This window comes from Cavia porcellus, unplaced genomic scaffold (genome assembly GCF_034190915.1).
Source record: "Cavia porcellus strain 051 isolate PalLab524CR breed Dunkin Hartley unplaced genomic scaffold, mCavPor4.1 scaffold_10, whole genome shotgun sequence".
NCBI lineage: Eukaryota > Metazoa > Chordata > Mammalia > Rodentia > Caviidae > Cavia > Cavia porcellus.
In genome coordinates, this window is record NW_026947493.1 from 3,202,518 (window position 1) to 3,225,477 (window position 22,960).

At 38.3% G+C, this 22,960-nt stretch overlaps 1 protein-coding gene across 3 annotated transcripts in view; it reads left to right on the forward strand.

Moving 5' to 3' along the window:
- The window catches only part of Prim2 (DNA primase subunit 2), a 280,470-nt gene that overhangs the window by 50,264 nt on the left and 207,246 nt on the right, over positions 1–22,960 (forward strand). For 2 of the 3 annotated variants that reach the window (XR_010050019.1, XM_063256921.1), the window contains exons 6-7: positions 3,577–3,672; positions 6,712–6,849. Coding sequence is in view for 2 of the 3 variants with exons in the window: in XM_063256921.1 (XP_063112991.1) it covers positions 3,577–3,672; positions 6,712–6,849 (234 nt within the window). In the remaining variant the exon portion in view is untranslated. Of the gene's footprint in view, positions 1–3,576; positions 3,673–6,711; positions 6,850–22,960 lie in introns of those variants that run through there. The other variant, XM_063256922.1, reaches the window with a different exon arrangement.

Consider the following 22,960-nt stretch of genomic DNA (forward strand, 5'->3'; position numbering starts at 1 on the left):
GATTCAGAAAATGTTTAAAAATCAGGGTTTTAACATTTCTTGGTTTCCTTTCTGGTGCCAGGGCTGAGAATGATAGTTTCTTTTTCCTAATAGGAAGCTGGAAAAGATCATTTTGAAGATCCATTTTAGAGTCTTGCTAATCATTTCCCCTGGCCTATTCTATCCGTTGATTTTGAGGGACTTGGGTGTGGTGTCCTCTAGCTAGATAGCTGTTTATTTTTGGGTTGATACATAGATTCTATCAAAAGTACCTGGAGCATAAGTAAAACAAACCAGATACCTTGAACCTAAAAAAAGGTACCTCTGGAGCTGAATACAAAAGGGAGTCAGGTGGTATGTAATAGTTGTTCCTACTGGAAGGCTTTTTTGCTGTTAAGCAGCCATGCATAAAATCCGTTCCTCTGTAACACCTGTGGTCCTGCTTACCTGTGGGTTTTTTTTTTTTTTTTGGTTAAGATTGACATAGATGACTACATTTTGAAACTGAGCAGTTTCCCCACCTTGTTTCTGAATGCATTTTTACTTCTGAAAGCATTGCTAATTACTTATATGTGGGTGGGTTGGGTATTATGTTCCAGTGATGAGAAAGTAAGACATTTTGGTACCAGGAATGGGATTGTTGACTTAACTATCTGAGCATGTGATTTAGAAGCCTTTGGAAGTGGTTCATGGAACATGTTTGGAAAGGTTTGGAAATAAGCTGGAGAAGCTCTAGAATGCTATAAGCTGAACTTAATGGGAGAGTCTGGTCAGAGCTCCGAAGATCAGAATTTAGATTAGGGGGAAAAAAAAATCAGGCAGTAAAGACCAGGGTCGGGAGGCTTCAACTGGTAATAAGAATTCTATTGGCAGTTATCAGACTCAAGACCGTATGTGTTATACTTGAGATGATGTGTATTATCCCCTGGCAGAAAATTTGTCTACATTTTACTCATGTCCTGAGACTTTGCTGGAAACTGAGACTGTGGTGGCAGACTAATCTGGTAGAAGAAATTTCAGGGGCAACTGAGTGGCATTGGTACTGCTGGTGGATTTTAGTCATATCTACACTGAGATGCAGAACCAAAGTGCAGAGCTATGGAATTTGAAAAAATTTGCTTGTGGCCAGAATGGAAGCATCTGTAAAATTGGGGTCTGTAAAATTTTTGTCTTGAAGAGTACTTGATTGATGAAAAGATTAGTGTTAAAAAGAAGTATTTTGCATCAAGAAAATAGGACAGAGAACATGAAAACATCTGAGAGATCCACCAGACCGTAGCCATTGCAGGCCCAAGGGTACAAAACTGTAAATCTTTCATTTGTAAAGAGAGTGCTAATGTTTCAGGGAAATAACTCCTAATTTGTTAGATGTGCTAATAAGTTCCCATGCCTCCCAACTCCAAAGAATGGACTTGCATATAAAGGAGGTTAAGGGTAGGAAAGTTTTATTAAGAGAAAGCTCCTGAGAAACAGCAGTCCTCAGGACTTTACTGTTTCTACACAGTAAGATCATGTCACAGGTTACATTGCCTCAAACTACAGTACAGTTATTACCTGACACTGATCTAATAGAAAAACAAGATACAGAGCCAGAGTATATATCATTGAGAAGAGCAGAAGTGTTTCTGGAAGGGATAGGAGGGAGGTTCAGAGGATTCTGGCCATCGTTTTACATGTTTGCTGCATTTTTTCCTACATGTTTGTGACATTGATTAGGTTTACTGGGCCAAATGGTGCTCGCTGTCTAGGGGAGGTGACACTCCTAGCCATGGTGTCTGCATCAGTCCTTGACCAACAAGCCTGGTTTGCCTCTTCTCTGTTTTACTGTTTTGGGCCCAGTCTCTTTGAAATTGGCTATCAATCTTTACCTAACTTAGCTATCTGTAACTAGGACACCCTGTTCAAAAAGGGCCACCTAGGAAATTGGTCCTCTGGGATTCCATTCACAATGTTCCACCATCCAGGGACTCAGATCTTCAGTCTCGGTTCTAGGGGGCCTGGCTACTGCTCAAGCTGGCGACAGATCTTGGCAGCATCCATGTGTTACTGGTTTTACACGTGTGTAGAATGGAGGACTTGTACCGCTAGGGAGGCTTCCACCCAGATTACAGAAGAAGATGTGGGAGGCCAGGCAGTGTGTTCATGAGAGGGCAGTGTGTGAAGCTGTGAGAATGTAGTTGAAGGTGCAGTGGAGACCCCGGAAGCTGGAGAGCCCTAGAACATGAAATGTCTGCTGAAGAAGGCTGCAGGTAGGTAGTGAGCAAAACTTCCTCAAGAGAGAAGCCTTGAGGGCCTCAGCTGGCAGTGCCATAGTGCTGGGGTGCCTACGTCCCTTGGAGCTTTCCTTTGTGCCCCAAGAACTGAAGATCAAACTGGTCTGTTAGTAAAAGAACTAGACTCCTTTCTATGGTACCTCTGGGTAATTTCATAATGGGTCACCAGTATGAAATTTTTTAGAGACTTGTTACTTATATTTTAAGGAGTTTCTTCCCAATGTAAGGTTGGAGGCAGTGGTTGTTCTCATTTTTGGAGACACTGAGATAGGATGATAGGGAAAAAGATCTTTATCTTTGGTGGAGCCTGGGAATCCAAGTCTCTTGTTTCCTCAAGGGCCTTTGTCTTATTTAAGTACCATGTTATTATTTTAATTTACTATAAGAAGGACTCATTCAAAATTGGGGCAGTTTCTCCTTCCTAGCTTCCTATAGCAGTTATCTTCTGCAGGAAAGGGGCACCCCCTCACCTGTGGCCTGGGGCCAGGAGGAGCCCCAGAACCCCCTGCAAGTGCACACGGCTGGGCGAGGTCTGTGCCTGCAGCTGCCTCTTGCCTCCCTCCTGTAAACTCCTTCTGTGCTTCACCACTACTTTTCTCTGTGTTAACTGGACCTCTTCCTGCCAGTCAGGCACAGCCTCAGGCTCTGATAACATTACCATTTTTTTCTTTTACTCATGGATATTGGTGTTGCTGTTTACTGCTTTCAAGTTATTAGTCCTTCTCTACTGTTACCTAGTGTCTTATTAGGAATAACTCAGATGTCATATGAGGTGACTGTTTCCTTCAGTTTGTCATTTACATTATATCTTTAGATTTTTTTGTGTGTAGAAGTATAAACATTATACAGTCAGACCTGTAATCTTTTATAAAGCCAAAGTCAGTCTGAGATAATACATTCATAGCTGTTTTAAATTTGGGGTTTTCCTATGTAGGTAGGAAATTGAAAAATAGTTAAACTACTCATAACCTCAAGTAGATATTTTCATATATTAACATAACTCTGGAATTGCGATAATGCTGATTTTTAGTCCATATTAATTTGAATTATAATTTTTTTCTATACTGATTTCTCTATTTTTCTTTTGATGTATATTTCTGAAACTGTAAGTGAAAATTTGAAAGAATATTAAAATTTAGATTTTCATTCATATTTTGTCTTCCTTAGTGATAATAATGCTCATTAATCATGTTAGGTATAATTTGAGATAACAGAATATTGACATTGTTCATACAAGTATAGAACATTTAGTAGGACAGGAAACATTTTATGGAAATTGAATGTACACTTACTGTTTTCAATTATGTAAAATGTTTTCTTTTAGATAAGCGATGAAGAGAAGAATCATCGAGAACAGGACATTATCGCCTCATCGCTGAGTTTAAGTGGTACTCAGTTAGGATTGGAATCAGTGTACAAGGTATGTAAATGTTTGAAGTATTTTCTAGGATTTGTTAAATTTGTATCATTGTGGTTTATGTGCAGATTTAACCAACCCAAGGGCATAACCCCCCATCTCTTTTACTACTCCCTGTCTTGCACAGATCATGGCCTCATCCCATGCCAGTATGCAGTGCTTGTCTTGGTCCTTCCAGATGCAGACTCCTTCCTGATTCGCTGGGGTTTGGAACCTTGTGCAGGCATTCTGTTAAAGGAACAGTCTTGGGTTGGGAATGTAGCTCAGTGGTAGAGTTCTTGACTGACATGTGCAAGGCCTTGCATTTGATATCCAGCACTGCAATAATAAAAATAAAGTGAAATACTAAACAGTGCTTGGGCTCTCATACCTGCCACAGGGCGTTTTCCTGTAGAACCCTTTCACCTTGTGTTGGGTGCAGCATCTTAGATGAATTGCTACTGTCACTGCTCTGGGATTCTGATGCTGTGCTTTGGGCTGTGTCCTCTTGTGGTCTCTCTGGAGTCCCATGTGGGTTCCGGCCCTCAAGCCTTGCTTGCTTCCCTGTGAGAGTGCCTTCCTTCTGTACTCAGAGTTATCTTCCTTTATGCTGGACGACCTTGACGTCCCGTATCTCTTAGTATAGATACTTTGTATTAACCCCACCAAATGACTTTTATAATGCTAGTCCTGAAGGGGAAGACAGGAGAGCTGAGATTCAGTTTAAAATTTGATAACTGCAGCCCCTTAATTCCCCTTGAAAGAAGGTGCTGATGTTCATTGGTTAGTGCCAGTAAACTTAAAATTCTGCCTCTACATTAGTTCCTAATTCCGCCTTCCCTTTTTCTACCTGTTGGGCTATCCTTCAGTCTACCTTTCAAGTTTGGAGTATAGGAATCAATATTTATTCCTCCCATATCACACATTACTCATTACTCTGCTTTCACATCATCTTTTTGTTTCTCCTTGTGCATTTTTATGTCCATTGTAACCATCCTAATAAACTAGACTCATGGAGTAGTATAGCTAAAGAACCTGTAAGGATCATTTAGCTAAACTGTTTGTCTTCTTTCCCAAGTTTATGAGTTCAGCAGTTGACGTTTAGAGTCATTTATTAAATTTACTAAGTCATAGATCCAGTCAGGAGCAGACCAGACTGGATTCCGGACTTGGACTAAAACGCTTGTTTCCACACTTTTGTTCCCTCTTCTTGGCTGTGTTACGACTCACTCTAAACTCTTTTACTTGTTCCTTTTGTATGCCCCGTTGATCCGCTTGTTGGTGTGTGTGTCCATGGTGCCATTCCATGGAGCTTTCCATGTGGGGGTCTTTTGCTCTTTTGTCCTAGAGATGAATGATGAACTCTTTGAGGGTCATGGAATTGCATTCAGAAATGAGTACATTTATCAAAAGCTACCTGGTTAAAAAAATGTGTTGTTTATGTGTTGGTGTTGTCAGATATAGAATTGTAGGCATATAGGTGTTACTTTTCCCTAAAATATGGGTGAAGAGAAAATTTGGGGATCAGTTTTTACATGATTTCTTGTCTCATCTTAAAAAGGAGAAAAAAGAGTGAGGATGATTTTCACAGTTAATAATATATTAATTATGTAATTATTATATTTATTACATAATATAATTATATTATATATAATATATATCATATATATTATACATAATATATATAATTATGTAATATATAAATACATATTACATAATATAATTATGTAATTAATTATATTACATAATTAATATATTTTGCTTATTTTAAAATTTTACAGTAGTTAATATAGTAAAAAATTTAAGTTTTATTTTTTAAATATATACAAAATTTATAGTAAATAATTATTTTAATAGAAAACCTGAATGCTTAGTACAGTTGTACCTTGGGTTTGCAAACTTGATTTGTTCCGTGGTTCTGGAGAAGATGGCCACAGTCTTCTTTGTTACCCAATGCAGAGTTTGTGAACCAAAGCAAAAAAAAATTTTTTTTTTTTTTTGGTACCGGGGATCGAACTCATGACCGCCTGCTTGCAAGGCAAAACCAAAGCAAAATTTTGAGAAACATTTTATTTGCAAATGGGATTGTTTGCAAACAGAAGCATTTGTGAAGTGAGATACTATGGTATTTCCATTTTTTAGTGTTAAGGTTAGTTTTTCTGATTTCTCTAGAGAAAAAAACTGGAAATGTAGAGGAAGCAATTTGAAAATACTTTGTTAACAAGTAATTTTTAGCACTGAAAATGTAGTATACAAATGAGGATTTTAGTCAGTGCAGAATAAAATGTGGAGTGTGTCTGTGAGGTAAATGTAATATGCTTAGAAGTGTTGAGGTGTGAGTTTGAAATTATGAAAATTGCAATTTGTAAATTCATAGGTTATGAATAAAAAGAAAGCATTTTAATTTGGCTTTTATGTTAGTCACCTTTTTGTGACTGTGACAAAATATCTGAGCAAATCTACGTAGAAGAGGAGAGGTTTATTTTGGCTCAACATTTCAGAGGATTCAGTCCATGTTTCTGTGGTTCAGTTCTTCCATATTAGGGAGCAAGCAGTAGAGCAGTGGGGCTAAGCTCAGGGTAGATAAGAGGAAGACAGAGAGGAGGGGTGAGGGGCATGATACAGTCCTCATGGCACATCTCTACTCCTTCAACTAGTCAAAACTGCCTGAGTTCATGTCTGCCCAATGATATCATCACATTGTGAGTTCATCAATGGATTAGTCCACTGATGAAGTTAGATACCTCATGACCTAGTCATCTTCCAAAATCTGAACTTTTGAACACATGAACCTTTTGGGAGACATTTTAGGTCCAGACAGTAGTAGCTATTTGTTATTATCATTATTATTGAAACAGCTACTCTGAAACAAAATTTATCTTTGTATTGTTATGATTTGTTAGTACTAATAGTTTAGTTTTAAGAAATATGAACTGGTCTTTTTGGGTGTTTTTGGATTTGCTGGAACTAATGCATTTCTTTGTTTAGTCAGTGTTTATGAAGACTGGGAGGATTTCCTAATTATAGGTATTGACTTGTTTTTACTGTTTCTTCTGGATTCAGATCCCTTTTACTGATGCTCTGGATTTGTTCCGAGGAAGGAGAGTCTATTTGGAAGATGGTTTTGCTTATGTGCCACTTAAGGACATTGTAGCAATTATCCTCAATGAATTTAGAGCAAAGTTATCCAAGGCTTTGGCAGTAAGTATTTCACTGCATTTCCATATGCATGTTTTTAGTTATGTACCCTGGGAAATTTTATTTTGTCTTCTTTAAGGAATAAGTTAATTTAATGTCTATTGCTTGTGTTATTCTCTTAATTCCAGAACTCCTAGGTTTTTATTTATTATATCTACACTGTGTAGTACTTGGTTTTCTAACCTTTCTATCTTCTATATAACTAGTGATGAACTGATTGTGTGAATGACCTCTGGATTTCAAGGTCATGTCTGTTTTCCATGGAGTTGATTGTCACATACGGTCTCTAACAATCAGTGTGGTCTTTGGTGTATATAGCCCCTGAATTTCTGTTCTGAATTAGGGTTTTACATGAGTAGAGGGAAGTGTAGAAGAGTCTTTTTCTTGTGGTGCTGGGAATTGAATCTAGGACCTCACACATGCTAGGGAAAGTATGTACAGAGGTACACTCCTATATTTAGAAGAAAGTGTAAGTATATAAACAGTGCCATGCAAATGCTGCAATAAATAGCTATTACTGTGTGCAATTGAAAAGTGGCTGTTGATTAATTGAAGGATTAATACCTTTGAAATAGTTGATGAAAACATGGCTCCTAAGCGGTGATATTGTAAAACTGAACACATTTTATATGGTTGTCCTTTAATCTAGGTCATTTTATTTTATTTTATTTTTTTGCTACTTTTTTTGTATTTCACATGAAAGAAGACTTCAAAGTATAGTGACGAGGCATTTTTATGCTGATTATTATGTATACATACCCTATAAAGTTAAAAATTATACTATTTTCTGGTCTAGATAAGTTTTATTCACTTTGTGGGGTTACCTAAACATATATCATCCATTTATATCAGCATTTGAGAGGACTAAGATATTATATTAACTCTGTTTTTTATTAAATGAGGCAATTTATGAAAATACCTAATAGATGTCTGAGAGAGAGAGAGAGAGTGAGAGAGAGAGAGAGAGAGAGAGAGAGAGAGTGTGTGTGTGTGTGTGTGTGTGTAGGTATTGAATCTAGGGCCTCATGCATGCTAGGGAAAAATAATTTAATTGCCAGAATAAAAAAGTTAATACCAATAGGCTAATGTCTAATTCTCAGACTAAATTCACTTTTACCAATTGCCTTTTAAAAAAATGTTTATTTTAAACACAATAATACAAGCAAAATAAAACAGAATACAGTCAATCAAAACAAACCAATATAAGTGACACAGGACTTCTAAACAACAGGAAATCAACAGTAGTTACCATGATGCCTCTAGTCTTCAAAATAGCTGCAGATACCTTCAGACATAGTAAATATCAAACAAAACAGAACAAAATAGAACCAGTAAAGACAAAGCAATGAATGCAGTAAAGGACTTCAAAACAAGATAAGAGTAAATCCAAAATGGTTACCATAATACAGCTTGCTATCTTTGAAATAGCTGTCCATGCCATTGGATATAATAAAATCAAACAAAACAAAACAATAAAACTCAGTCCAATAAAATAATGAAGGTGATACAGGACCTCAAAACAAGATATTAATAGGGAATTAACAATGGCTACTACCTTCAGAAGGAGATCCCCGCAAAGTCAGTGAAACACTATGCACTACAAGCATTGTTATATTTTACCTCAATAGCTATCATCCCAGCCTGTGTTTCTCTGGATCAGCAGGTTGTTTACGGTGGGGGTAGGGTGTGGGGTGTTGGTTCTTTTGTTTTCCAGCCCATGCACTGTGAGGGACTGGCATCTGACTTTCCCCTGCAGTATTCCACGCTTGGTGCTGATTCGCAGGGAGGCTTGCTTCTTGGTGACTTGTTTTTCTTTTCCCCCTGCAATCAGTGAATGGTGCTGACTCAGGGGAAAAGCCTGGTGTCTACCTGTCCCCTCAGTTGCCCGCTTCACTCATTGTCTTAGTTGTGTCTTTTATTCCAAAAGAATCCAAAGCAAAATTATATGTGTGTACTTGTCAAGTCTCTTTAGTCTCCTTCCTGCTTGAATAGATTCTTTGTTTCTCCTTGACTTTTATGGCTTTGTCCTTTTTGAAGATTATAGGCTAGTTTTCAAGTTACACATCTTCAGCAAAAATACAGACAGATGCTGTGTTCTATAAAGTGATGATTCATCCTAAGTCTCACTGAGATTATCAACATTTACTCATCATATTGTTAATAGCCATTTGGCCTTTTCTTTTTAGTTACTATTAATATGCTGCTCTGAACATTGTAGTGCATCTTTTGGCAAACACATTTCTATGGGCCATATGTCTCAAAGTGAAACTGTAGGATACAGAGTGTCAGTTCTGTTTTAGTGGATTCAGATTTATTTTAATGAATTTACCCTCCTTCCTGGTATGTTTTGCAGCGTCCTGCTGTCACAGGACTGGACTTGATAGCAGAACAATGACTTGTGGTCTTAGGCAGTACTTGGCTTTTCCCCTTGTGTGTCAGGGCCAGGACTAGCTGAGAGGAGGTAAAGGGAGCACCTTATCACGAAGGAGAGTGGGTGGAGTCCTTTCTTCCTTGGAGACCTGTCCTGAAAGCTGAGGAAAGGGCAAGAAGGAAGAGAAAGTTTCTTTTTAGTATTGTCAAGTAGTATTTTCACATACTGCTGTAGTCTCTTTATTATTGTCCTTTCCAGTGGTGGAGGCTTTGGCCTTGGCGTATATAATTGAAAATTTTCAGCCTTATAAATGGAAATAGTCTTGTAGGATGAGAAAAAGTACCCTAAAGTAGATTTTAAAAAAATATTTTAATTTGTGGTAGAGGTTGAAATGAAAGATACTGGGGAAAGTCATAAATCGATAGGAGAGTTTAATCCCAGATAATATCTGAAAGTTTGTTCTTAACCTATGATTATATGATTTTTATAATGCAACTAATCTGGGCTTTAAGACTGTTAAAAGTTTGACATTACCTTCTTCTTTGATCTGAGCTCTCTTTACCCTGCAGATGCAGTGAGTCTCAGCTGTGACCTATCTTCCCTAGGAAGCCTTTTTGAAGTCTCAAGGTTGTACTGTGTGTGTCCTTTGTGCTTCCACAGAATTCTGCATACTCCAAATTATGATGAAACTATTCTCGTTGTGTGGCTTTCTCCCAATGAAAATATGAGCTCCAAGAGCAAAGGCTCTGTGTTAATTCACATGTTTTATCTAGTGTAGCATGTGGCACATAGGGTCAGTGCTCAGTGAAATTCTTTGCACTGATAGATGCTGTGTCAGAGTATGAAGTTTCTTTTGTTCCTGACTAGTGGTTAATGCATATCTCATCTTCTTCTCACTGCATACATCTGAGACAGACAGGATTGTGATCTGCTGCATATAGATGAGAAAGCTCGAATAGGCTCTGTCATTTGTCCAGGGTTATGCGGATTAGTAATGCCAGAGTGATGACTGGATCTAAGGTTTTCTGCTTGTGATTTTTAGGGCCTTTTGATGATAACTGTGCTCATGTTAGGAGCTGGATAATTGGGGATTTAGATCTTCAAACTCTGAGAAGATATTGAAAGATCTAGTTACAGGCTAATGGTGAATTTGGAGCTATGATGCAATAGATTGATACATAGGTAGGGAAAAGAATGAGAAAGGTAATTTCTATGCTTCACTTTTATATAACAGTCTTAGAAAATACAGTTAGTTTTTGCATTTAATGGTTTATTTTAAAGTAACTTTATTTCTTCATCCATGAATTGTTTTGTGTGTGAGAGAAACGGTATTTAGGACAAGTATTATTTCCTCACTCACAGAGCTTATGTTCTAGTAGGAGAAAACAAAATTACCAAAGAAAAAAGAATAACCATATTATATATGATACAAAGAGGTCAGCTGAACAAATGTAGAGGAAAGTGCCTCCTAGGCAGGGAAAAACCACTAATGAAAAGGTCCCAAAGAGAGAACTTTGGCATTTTTCAGAATAAAATAGGCTGGAATGGTGTGAGCTAGAGGAATGGCCCAAGGTGAGGTTGCACTGGCTTAATGTAGGGCTTTTTAGGATTTTGAATAAATCATGATAAAGAAGTTTATTTTATTTTATATTTTAAAGCTTAATGTAGGAGAACTGGATGTGATGGTGCATGCCTATAACCCCAGCACTAGGTAGACTGAGGTGAGAGGATTGCTGTGAGTTCAAGGCCAGCCTGGGCTACATAGCAAGACCGTTTCTTTGTTTTTTTTTTTTTTTTGTCTTTTTTTGTCTTTTTCCTTTTTATCAGTACCGGGGATTGAACTCACGACTGCCTGCTTGCAAGCCAGGCACTTATGCCGCTGAGCTAAATCCCCAGCCCCCTAGCAAGACCGTTTCTCAAAAAACCAAACCAACCCCAACCCCAACCCCAACCCCAACCCCAACCCCAACCCCCACCCCCATCCCCGAAGGATTGCACACAGGGCTTTGGCACTGAACCCCAGCCCCTTTTAAATGTTTTTTATTTTGAGATGGTTTTCTGGCTGGGCTTGAATTTGCTGTGGCCCTGCGTTGGCTTGGTAAGAATGCTGGCATTACAAAATATACCTCTGTGCGCTCTGACTTATATATATATATTTTTTTTTGTCTTTTTCGTTTTTATCGGTACCAGGGATCGAACTCACGACTGCCTGCTTGCAAGGCAGGCGCTTATGCCGCTGAGCTAAATCCCCAGCCCCCTGACTTATATTTTAAATAGATTACCATGGTTGCTGCCTGGAAACTTGTATGGAGAGAAAAGAAAAAATGGAATTGGGAGGACCAGTTTGGAAGTTTACCACATTAATCTAGCTAGGCTTGAGATGACAATTGACAGTCAGTGGATTTCAGTTATGTTTTACAAGTAGACATGGCAGATTGATGGGAGTGGAAATGGAGTGATCAGAATGGTGATGGTGATGATAACAATAGCTAACAACAATTTAATATTTTCCAAGCACTGTCCTGAATGCCTTAAGTAAGCCAACACATCCATGTTTACAGCAACCCTGTGGCAGCATTGTTCTTGCTCCCAGCTTTCCTGGGTCTCTGTGCAGCCGATGAGGAGCAGGCAGGGTTTGAATTCCTGTCAGCCCTTGGAGTCTGTCGTCCTGACTGCAGTGCTGCTGACAGAGAGTGTTGCCTATACCAAAATGGGGAAGGCTGTGAGAATACATAAAATAACACCAGGGACCTGTCCTGACTGTGTGAGGTGGGAGATGCTTACTAGTTACCCAGACAGAATAGCAGGTGTACAGCTGCACACCTGCTAGGATACTGCATTTCTGGGGAGCAGAGACAACTCACACCAGGAAAGTGTTGCAATTCCATGGAGAAGGGAGGAGAACCCACAGCCAGGCCTGCCCTGTATCACTCAGCTTTGTCTGTTTTTAGGAAATACTACACATCCTTAAATTGCAGAATTTCTCTAAGGGAAATTCTCTTTTTTCTCACATGGTGCTATAAAACTTTCACTTTCTGTGTATGCGACTCTTAGAGGGTGCAGGTAAGATGTTGCAAAAATCCCTTTTGCGAGGTGTGTTAGCACAATCCTGTCATTGCCACTACTTGGGAGGCAGAGGCAGTGGATCGCTTGAGCTTGGGCGTTCAAGGCCAGTCTAAGCAACTGACCCTGTGTCAAACAACAGCACACTAGACTTTTGGAAATCTACTTATATACTTCTTGTTTTTAACTGATATATGATTATGCATATTTTTTAGGGTACAATGTGATTTTTTTTTTTTTAAAGACAGGATCTCACTCTGTAATTCAGGCTGGTCTTCAACTCACTGTGTAGCCCAGGCTGGCCTCAGACTCATGGTGACCCTCCTACCTCAGCCTCCTGATGGTAGGGTTACAGGCATGTGCTACCACACCTGGCTAATGTGGTGTTTTGATACATGTATACATTGTGTAATGATCAAGTCTGGATATTTAGCGTATCTTTGTGGTGAGAACATTCAATATCCTTTATTCTAGCTATTTTGAAATTGTATAACACTGTTAATAGAGTCACCTACTGTGTACTACAACTCCAGATCTCGTTCTGCCTACTATAATTTTGTGTCCACTCCTGTTTTATCATCATTGCCCCTCCCTCAACCCTCTGCAGCCTCTGGTAATCACTACTCTGCTTCTGACATTAGCTTCTTTCAACTGAACTTGTGAGTGAGATCCCAAGTATTTTATTCTTATTTCACTAACATATTGGCCTCCATATTCACTCATGTTGCACAAATGGTAGGATATTTTTCCTTTAAAAAGATAATTCTCCAAAAGGAATGCAAAAATTATGTACTACAAGCATGTACTAATAAAAAATGGAGAAAGAAGAGGAAAGTAATAGCTGAGTAATATTTCATTCTCTCTGTCTCTTTTCTATATATGTATATACTCATGGTTTTGCTGGATCATATTATTTTTAAATTTTTTAATGAACTTCCATATTGTCTATAATAAAAGTATAATTTTCATTCCCATCAATAGTATTAAAGAATTTGTTTTCTTCACTTCCATATGTGTATGTATGAATGTGTATATTTATTTCTGGTCTTTTTGGTAATAGCCATTCTAATTTAGGTAAAGTGATATCTCATGGTTTTGACTTGCATTTCTTTGATCATGTAGAACTTTTTGTCATACCTGTTGGCTATTTGTATATCTTGTGGAATGTTGATTCAGGTCTTTTACCCTTTAAAATTTTTTTTAGGTTTAGTACTGGGATTGAACCCAGGGCCTTCATACTTAGTTAAGTCTCTAGCCCTTTTTTGACTTTTCAGTCTGAGATAGGATTTACTAACTTGCTAATAAATTGTCCAGACTGGGTTTGAATTTGTGATCCTCTTACGTCAACCTTTCAGAAGTTGGTTTATAGGCATATGCTACCATGCATGACTTACAATTAATTAATTAATTTATTGAGTTTCTTATATGTTCTAGATATTAACCCTTTTTTTGAATGTGTAGTTTGTAGATATTTCTCCCATTCTGTGATTGTCTCTCTTTACAGATTGTTGTTCTGTAGATTGTCTCTTTACTCCATTGATTGTTATCTGTATTGTGCAGGATAATTATTTCATTTAATTAATTAATTTTATGGCTACTCTGGGGATCGAACTCAGGGCCCTATGTATCCTAGGCAAGTGCCTTGACTTTGAGCTACATCTCTTGCTCCTGTTGTGTGGAACCTTTGTTGGTTTAAAGTAGACCCTTTTCTCTGTCTTTTATTTGTTGCCTGTGCTTTTGGAATCTTATTTAAAATTTTTTGTCCAGTCAGTGTCAGGAACGAATGCCGTTTTTTTTTTTTTGGTAGCACCATAGTTTTCAGGTCTTATCTTTAAACTTTCATCTCTTTGTAGCTGATTCTTGTGTATGGTGAGATAAAGAAGTCAGTTAGATGTAGAAAAAAGGACCGAGAAATTCCCAAGGAAGTAATTGACAAGTAATGAAGCAGTTCTTTTCTTGGAGTCACAGAGAAAAGAATTTTCATTTTTTGAAAAGAATTTCTTTTTCACATTTAAAAAATTCTAGTGGGTTTTGTGGGTATTTGTTGCTTTGAAAAAATGTTTTGTAGCATAATTAAGAGATTATTATTTCTAAAGGCATTAGAATCCTGTTAAATATTTTAGTCATTTTTTGAAAGCACTGTATAGGTTACTTCATTAAGCTGTAGTTAAATATAATTCATTTTCTTTTTGTTTTGTTTTGGTTTTTGGTGCTAGGGATTGAAACCAGGGCCTTGCACATACTTAGGTCTGTCACGGAGTTTTTTATTTTTTGGCTTATTTAAAATTTTTTTTTTATTTAAAAAAAAGTTTAAAATAAAAGAGGACATAACAAAACAGGTCAGAATAGAACAATTTAAGCAACATAGTATTTCACCACAAGACAACCTAACATAACAGTAGCTACCTTTCCTTGAAATATTTGAGCATACCTTCATACACTATAGTATCAAACATAACAAGACAGTGTAAAACCATTCAAGAGAATGAAAGTATTACAGGGTATTCAGAACCAACTAACAGAAAATGAGCAATGGTTACTATATTATCTCCATGTCCATAAAAATTTTGTTTATACTATCACATCTAATAAAATCTAGTAAGATACAACATGATAAAACCGGTGGAGACAGAATAACAAAAGCTTGGTGGGACTTCAAAACAAGATGATGTTAAATCAGCACTAGCTATTCTGGGTTTATTATTATTATTATTATCACCTGCTTTGTATTTTTCCTAGTGTGTCTCTTTTAGTAGTATTTCCTGCTTCTCTAATGTCATTTTGAAGTGGATTACTGTAAAACTGACAGTGCTGCAGCTTATTGATAGACAAATAGTAACATACCTCTGACCTCCAGCATTAACCCCAGACATTTGTTCTTCCATCTGTAGGGAGAAAGAATTGCAACTAAAAGCCATGAAACTAATAGAAAGAAGATCATTTGTTTTTGAAGGTGTGTTTGTTGACTGAAGATTGCTAAACTGAGCTTGACTTTTTTTGTTTCTGAGATACTGCTTGGTTAAGCCCTATATAGGCATAGGTCCAGTGTACAATTTGTTGTTCCGCCAACAAACATTTCTTTAACATATGTCAGGTTTACTGCAATGGCTAGCTAATATTTTTTGAAATGGGAAGTTTATAAGACAGGAGATTGGCCCTCAGAAACTCTTCTAGTAAAAAATCTAGGGTATATATAAAGAACTTACTGACTCCCTGGAAGGAATGGAGTGACCTGAGAGTTGCATCACTTAAGCTCAGAGAATTTTGAAGAAAGGCAGAATTAGCGTTCATTGATTTGGCTATAGGCTAGTGAACAACATGTAATGGTTAATTCCTGGGAAACATGGACTGTGTTTGAGTTATCATTAGTGTATAAATGTCTATGAGGAGAATAGAAAATAAAATTGGAACTGTGGATATTGCCAGCGTAATAAATTTGTGAGTTTCATACGGTACGGTAGTGTTTTCCAAACCTTATTGTGTTTCTTCAAATGAAAGCTCACACCTCACTAATGTATAGATGTAGCCTTTGTAAGATGAAAATTTTTAAAAGGATGAGAAAATGTAGGAATAGACGCTAGTATTTTCTGTCTCGGTCTCTGCAGGTAACCTTGCATACCAGGAGTGTGGAGTGCCTGTTGTAAATACTGGTATTATTGCTGGAGATAGATTTTAGAATAGGAATATGAAAAAGCTGTTAATGAGAAAATGGTTTTGCTTTTGGGAATGCAGGGTTTATAGCATTCATAGAACATTTTGGTAAATTTAAGTTGGAAGCTGGAAGAGTGCTTACAGATACAGATGTGGCAGTCACCCACTTGATTGTGAAATTTAAGACAAACAAGTGGATGCAATTTTTATAGAGTAGTACATAGAGAGGAGTGTCACGAGTGTCTAGTGCACTCGGGATCCCGGGAAGAGGCTCAAACTTACACACTAAGATCGGGACACGCGGGGAGCAGCGCAGAGAAGAAGCGGAGAGAAACAAAGATTGCAACTGCACACTAAGTCTTTATTCCAAGGCTCCTATATAGTAAAACCAGGTCAGCTCACAGAGTAAAGGCAATTATCTTGAAAAGGCACTCTTTGTGACAAGATTTGTGACCAACTACAAAGTTTATCTCTACTCTCTAAGTTAAACAAGCGAAAACAGTTCTTCTAACCACACTAACCCAGGAGGAATCCAATTAGCCCAAGAATGCACTCCAATTAGCTCAAGGATGCTCTTAACTATGTTTGTTCTTTCTAGCCACCTGAAGGTTGACCACCTCCCCATGACCCTGCAAACAAAGCCAAGTCACACAGTATCAGTTAGAGGGGGGAACATTTTCCCACACTGGGATCCGGGCCTTCCCCTCCGTCTCTGTCCTGCATACCGGGGGCTATTGTTTATTGCAGGTCACGAGGGGGCCAGAGCCTCAGGTTAACTCTTCATCCTCCACAGAGGAGCACCAAATACCAAACAAAATATGTTTCAAGGCAGTTTGTGGGGATCAGGTGGGTGCAGTGAATTGGATACCACAAATGAGCAAGTTATTGCAAGTAAGTCTTGGCATCTCTCTCCATATATAGATAAAAGAGGTTATTATTACCATTCACAAAAGAATACTGAATTATTTTCTTGTTTAGTGAAATATTAGGTTTTGGGTTCATTAGGTTTCATTCACTGAAAAAAAATCAGTAATACATATGAAGATGTTTTGAAAATTTCCCATTTTATATCCATTAGGTGTTCATTTGAAGGGCCTGCTTCATATAAAGAATAATATTTTAAGAGATTTTGATTTTCCTTTTATTTCTACAGTGCCTTACATGACTATATTTTGTAATTATGGAAATTATTGATGGCAAGAATTCTAATGATTCATTTTAAGTTTTCTTTGCTTGCTAGCAAATGTTATCATGTAGAAATAGACTTTTTTGAGCAAGAAAGGATTTTAGAGTTGCACAGTAATCTCTTGTGTACTATCTTGCCCTTTTCTTTGACAGCTGGAATGCAAACTTTACGTTCACAGATACTGTCTTGTTCAAGCTCTGTAACAAATTACCATGGACTGAGTGACACAGCAGTTTCCTTCTTTCTGCTCTGGAGGCCAGGTGACCCATGGTCTGGATGCAGCAGATCTGGTGTTTAGTGAGGGACTGCTTCCTGAGGGTCAGGTGGTCCTTTTTTTGCATCCCCACAGGGTTGAGAGCAGAAGGAGAAGCATCAGACTCTCAGAGAGCCCATTCATGAGGTCCTTGCTTGCCTGTCCAGTGACCTCCCACGGCCAGAGGTTCTCACATGATGTGTTATGTGTGGTAGTACTTAAGTCGCACAGTGCTTTCCTTTGTAAGAGGCTGTTACAAAACTTATCCATCCCGCCTCTTCATTTTGCTCCTGAAAGCTTAGTTCCAGAAGGGATGAGTGATGTACTGAAACTGACTTGTAGTTTATGAGTTAATGAGTCTCCTATAACTCTTCTGAGTTCAGGACCCTTTTTACTGTAGCTTGTTGTCTCTCCCCAGATGCAATCAAATACATATCTCCTATAGTGCTTTCTGGGAATCACCTTCAACTAGGTGTTTCCATTGCATATATTAAATATGTCAGCAGCCCAGGGTTTAGAGGCTGTCCTAGATTCAACTTAATTGTCTGGAATGCCTAGTACAGTGCCTTGTAAAGAGCAAGTACTCAGAATCAGATGATCTCTCTTGGGAGAGATATGTGTTTGCATTCTCCTGATTTGTTAAGGCAGCTAAATAGGGTTGTCCTTCACTGCACTGTTTATAAATGGAAAGATTGCTTGGTGATATGTGCCAAGTGCTGCATGCAGAGAATATTTCTGAAATCTCAACTGCAAATGTTGATAACCTTGGAAAACTTGTGAAGAATTATTGAAATTGGCCACAGTAGTTAAAAAAAAAATTACTGCTCTTCTGACAGTTTTTCTCTGGAATAAGGTGTGAACTTTATATTTTGCTTTGAAACTTAAAGTGCAGCTTAAATCAGGTTTAAACTGTTGTTACCTACAGAACAGCGGCTTCATTCTTTATGGTTAGTCTCCATAGTAATCCTTAGGTTGCTACTTTTGCGTTCAAGGTGATCGCCACCCATTTTTCCTTCATAGAAAAGATAAAGAGCCTCCTTCTCCTTAAACTTTTTTGGAAAGACCCCTGTTGTCGGTGTCGCTCCCGGCCGGCAGGAAGAACACACGACAAAATCTGGCGGTGGCGAAGTATTCTATTTTATTTCTCTCCTCCTTCACAGTCTACCCCGGGACTCGTCCCGGCCGAAGCCTCTGTTGGTCCGCTCCCCGCGGCTCCTTCCGTGCTTCTCCCTCCAGGGGTGGAGGTACTGGCTATATATAGGATTGTGGCCTCCAATCAAATCAAGGCGGGTCGCGTAAGCTGATTGGCTAGCAACATTAGTAGCTAGGCAGACTACCCTGCGAGGCGGGAACTTAGTGGGGTGATAGGGATCAGGAAGCAGGAAACAGGCGCCATCCAGGCGGGCTCGATGGGAGGGGTAATCTAGCTCAGGCTTTTGTACTTTCCTACAGGCCTCGCGATCACCGCGTCTGATGACTTGGCAGTGCCACGGCTCCCAACACCCTGTTTCCCAGATCATCAATCATTTAAAAATTAGAATTACTCATTTTTAAAGCCTGAATTGACTAGAAAATACTTGAGTTTTACAAGTATTACAAGTATTACAAGTTTTACAAGTACACATTGTACTTGATTTTTAAAAAATCTTTCATTGACTTGAATGCACTGAAAAGTAGATTTTATCCCTCTTGCCTACTTGTGATGAGGAAATACCAGTAGAGTTAGTTGCTAGGAGACAGGTGAATATTAAAATAGTTCTGTGAGAGAATACTTGTAAATTCTGTTCCTTGACATTTATACTCTCATGGAGCAGAAACTTATTCAGTTAACACAAAGAAAGATGTATTACCTGTTAGTTTTCCAGTTTAAAAATTTTGCACAGGAGGAGGCAGAAATACAAAAAAAGGTCACAGGATTGATTGAGTGTTGGGAATGTAATTTTTAATAGTGACTGGACATTGAAAAGTAACGATTCTGTACATGTATGCATTTGAGTTTCAGTTTTCTTAAAGTTTTCTGAGTCATCATTAGTGAGAGAAAGTGAGAACAAGGACTAGAGAGAGAGACTTCCAGGAAGATGGTGGAGTGGTAAGCAGCAGAGAAAATATCCTGAGAGTTGCTGTCCAGGTGCTGAAATGTAGCATGGTGAGGAAGACTCGAAGGAAGGAGGTGGGTCCTCTGGACCCAAGAAGAATCTGAAGTGTTAATTGAAGCCCATAGAGAGTGTGAAAAGAAAAACTTCAAGGAAAGAGAAGGGTGGTAGCCAGCGGTGCCTTCACCCTGAGACAGGACGCTCGGCATGAGAGGAGCTGTTGGAACCTGGGGATGCAAGTCATGGTGGTGGTGATGGCTGAAATCCCAGTGGCCTGTGCAGCAAGACACAGTAGTGGAGGGGAGCAGAGGGCATGGAGGACTATGCTGGTTGGCAGTGAGTGCCAAGGACTTAGTCTTCCTGCGTGGAGAGAGTAATTTGATGGGAGCCGTTTTGCAGATGGGCCGGATAATGTTGAGATTTCCCACTTCTCTGCCATAAAGCAACTGCTGGCTTGCTGGCATAGATTGGCATGATTCGAACCTCTGTCTCCATAGGTTGTCTTATGAGTGAACCTAGAAGGAATCTTGGAAGTGAACTATTTGTTTTTCTTTTTCTTTTCTCTCTTTCTTCTTCATTGTTTTTATATGAGTATAAAAGTGGTTCCTAACCTCTTTTTGGATGCGGTTCTGTTTTCCAGTTCTTTTTATCTCTTCCATCTTTCTTTTCCTTTGGTCTTTCAGTATCCCCAACTTGGTGTGATCCCCCTTTGTCCTCCAGCTTCTAATCTCTTTCTCTTCTTCCCCTTCTCTATTTTTTTCTTAGTCCATTTTAAATTTGAACCCTCAAAGACAAAATTGACACATTACAGACTTACATATTGCATATAGTTATCTTATTTGTTTTACATTTTTTAACCATAAATCTAGTTCATATAGTGAAAAGTTGCAAATTAAGTATTAGCCCAGTTGTTGTTTTCTAGCCTGTGTTTCATGCTATTGGTATCACCATAGCCAAAACTGACATAATTGTTCTAAACTGCTATTGGTCCTGGTATTCCATGACTGAGATTAACTAAGGGTCAGAGAAAATATGGTGGCATAGTGCCAAAGAATCAGGGACTAGGCCAAATAAGCAATAAGTTCTCATTTCTGACTGAAGAGATCAGATCTTTTAACAGACTCAAAATTCAAAAACCAGATATACCTAGAAGATACCTCAGAGAAGTAATCATCACCTAAGGGCCCTAAACACTACCAATAAAGCAACCCACCCTAGGCAACTTACAAGCATCACTCCAAGAATTAAACTAAAAAAAAAAAAAAAATGAGAAGACACTTAGGCAAAATGCAACCTCAGACATCTAGTTTGCTAAAGGCAAATTCAGGGAGCAATGAGTTGGAACAATCTAAAAGCCCTCCACCAGATCTCTTTGAAGTGATTGAGTGAGGCTGTGGAAAAAATGAAATCAGAAATAATCTCTCAGATATCTACAGAGATTACCAAAATGCACACCATGCTTAGCGATATTAGAACAGACACAGACCAAAAGAGAGATGAGCTTATGCAAATTATGGAAGTTCAGCATAGGAAACAAATGGAATCCATAAAGTAGATTCAAGCAGATATCCAGGAGAATAAAAATTCCATTGAAAATACTTGAAGCAGATTAGGCCAATGTGAGGAGAAGATCTCAAGATATTGAAGACAAGTTTACAGTTTGCAACCAGGAAAAAAAAGATTTTTTAAAAATAGCAAGGGATCATGAGGAATCAATCCAGCCGGGACTAGTTGAGATAAAGAATAATAAGATTCATTGGGGTCAGTGAAGAAGCAGGAGATATTACAAATGACATTAAAAAATGTTCACAGACACCATAACAGAAAGCTTCCCTGGTAGAGGAAAAGAATTTGACATTCAGATAAACAGGGCATATAGAATTCCAATTAGCAGTGATGAAAAAAAAAAAAAAAAAACAATCTACGTTCAGGCATATCATAGTCAAGATTCCAGAAATTCAGCACAAGAATAGAAAACTAAAGGCTGTTAGAGAAAAGAATCAAATCACCTATAAAGGAAAGCCCATTAAAATTACAGCTGACTTCTCAGCACAAACTCTTAAGTCAAGGAGAGCATGGAGTGAAGTATTCGAGGTTCTAAAGGAAAACAGCTTTCAACCCAGATTGATGTACCCTGCAAAACTGTCTTTCAGAATTGATGGGGAAATAAGATACTTCCATGCCAGAGAACATCTGTGGAAATTTATGACCACCAAACGAGCATTCTAAAATGTTCTGCAGGACATTCTAGAAAGAGATAATAAGGACTACAGTTCCATGCACCTCAAAAGGAGGAATCCACCAGGGAAGGCAAACAATTGGAGAGGAAAAAAGGTGGGGAGCCAACAACAAGAAAATAGCATGGCAAGGATAAGTCAGTATATTTCAGTTATAATCATCAGTGTTAATGGTCTTTTTTTTTTTTTTTTTTTTTTTTTTTTTGTCTTTTTCCTTTTTATCGGTACCAGGGATCGAACTCACAATCGCCTGCTGCCTGCTTGCAAGGCAGGCACTTATGCCGCTGAGCTAAATCCCCAGCCCCCAGTGTTAATGGTCTTAATTCACCAGTCAAAAGAACTAGAGAGAAAGAGAGGTGCACACATATATACACAAGGCACACAGGAATTTAAAGTACAATACTGTGCTGATTAAATCAGTTTTAATATAGAAATGGGTTTGGCACCACCTATATTAAATCATCCACCTTTGCTATTTTATACATGCTGCTGAGGGAAAAGAATAAAAGCTAAAAAGAAATATTCAGTTGTCCTCAGCTTGGCTTCTTTTTAGTAACTGATTGTCATTTTTGAGGGGATCATAATTATACGATGTTTTGGAAAAGGATTTTCTCTTCAGTTAAGTCACTACTCTTGAATATTCACTGTGTGCCAGGCAAAAGCACTGGGGACATAGTTTTGGTGAATCTCTCAGGGTGTTCAAAATACTGAGTGCAGGCACTGGGGGAGACATGTCACCAGTCAGCACACTGTGGTCAGTAAGAGGAGAGGTGGGTACTAAGTCAGGAGGGGCAGAGCAGAGAGTGATGCCTCTCTTCTAGGAAATATGGAGAGCTTCAGAGATGTCTGTTTTGACATGGGTTTGCAAAATAATCCCTTCACTTTTGTCTTTTTTGGTAGTGGGCGTTAGGGAGTAAGAATAAGACCATTGTTGCTTTTCTTGATTTCTGTTTTCTCTGGTTACTCCTTGTCCATGCCCTTGGCTGGTAATGAGCCTTACTGTTTATCTTGCTTCCCAATCTGTTCAGCCAGTTGAATACTGTTGATACACCAGTTCCTAATTCTGAACCTTCAAATCATATTGCTTGTCTAGTTAATTGCATGTGTACATTTAGGAGTTTGTCAAGGAGTACAGACTACATTTTCAGATTTACATACAGTGAAAATCTTGTGTCTCAGAAATAAAAATTCTGCTAAGGCTATGTCGTAATACAAGTGGCAGATAGTACCTTGTAAACTTAAGTGTGTTATATACTTAAT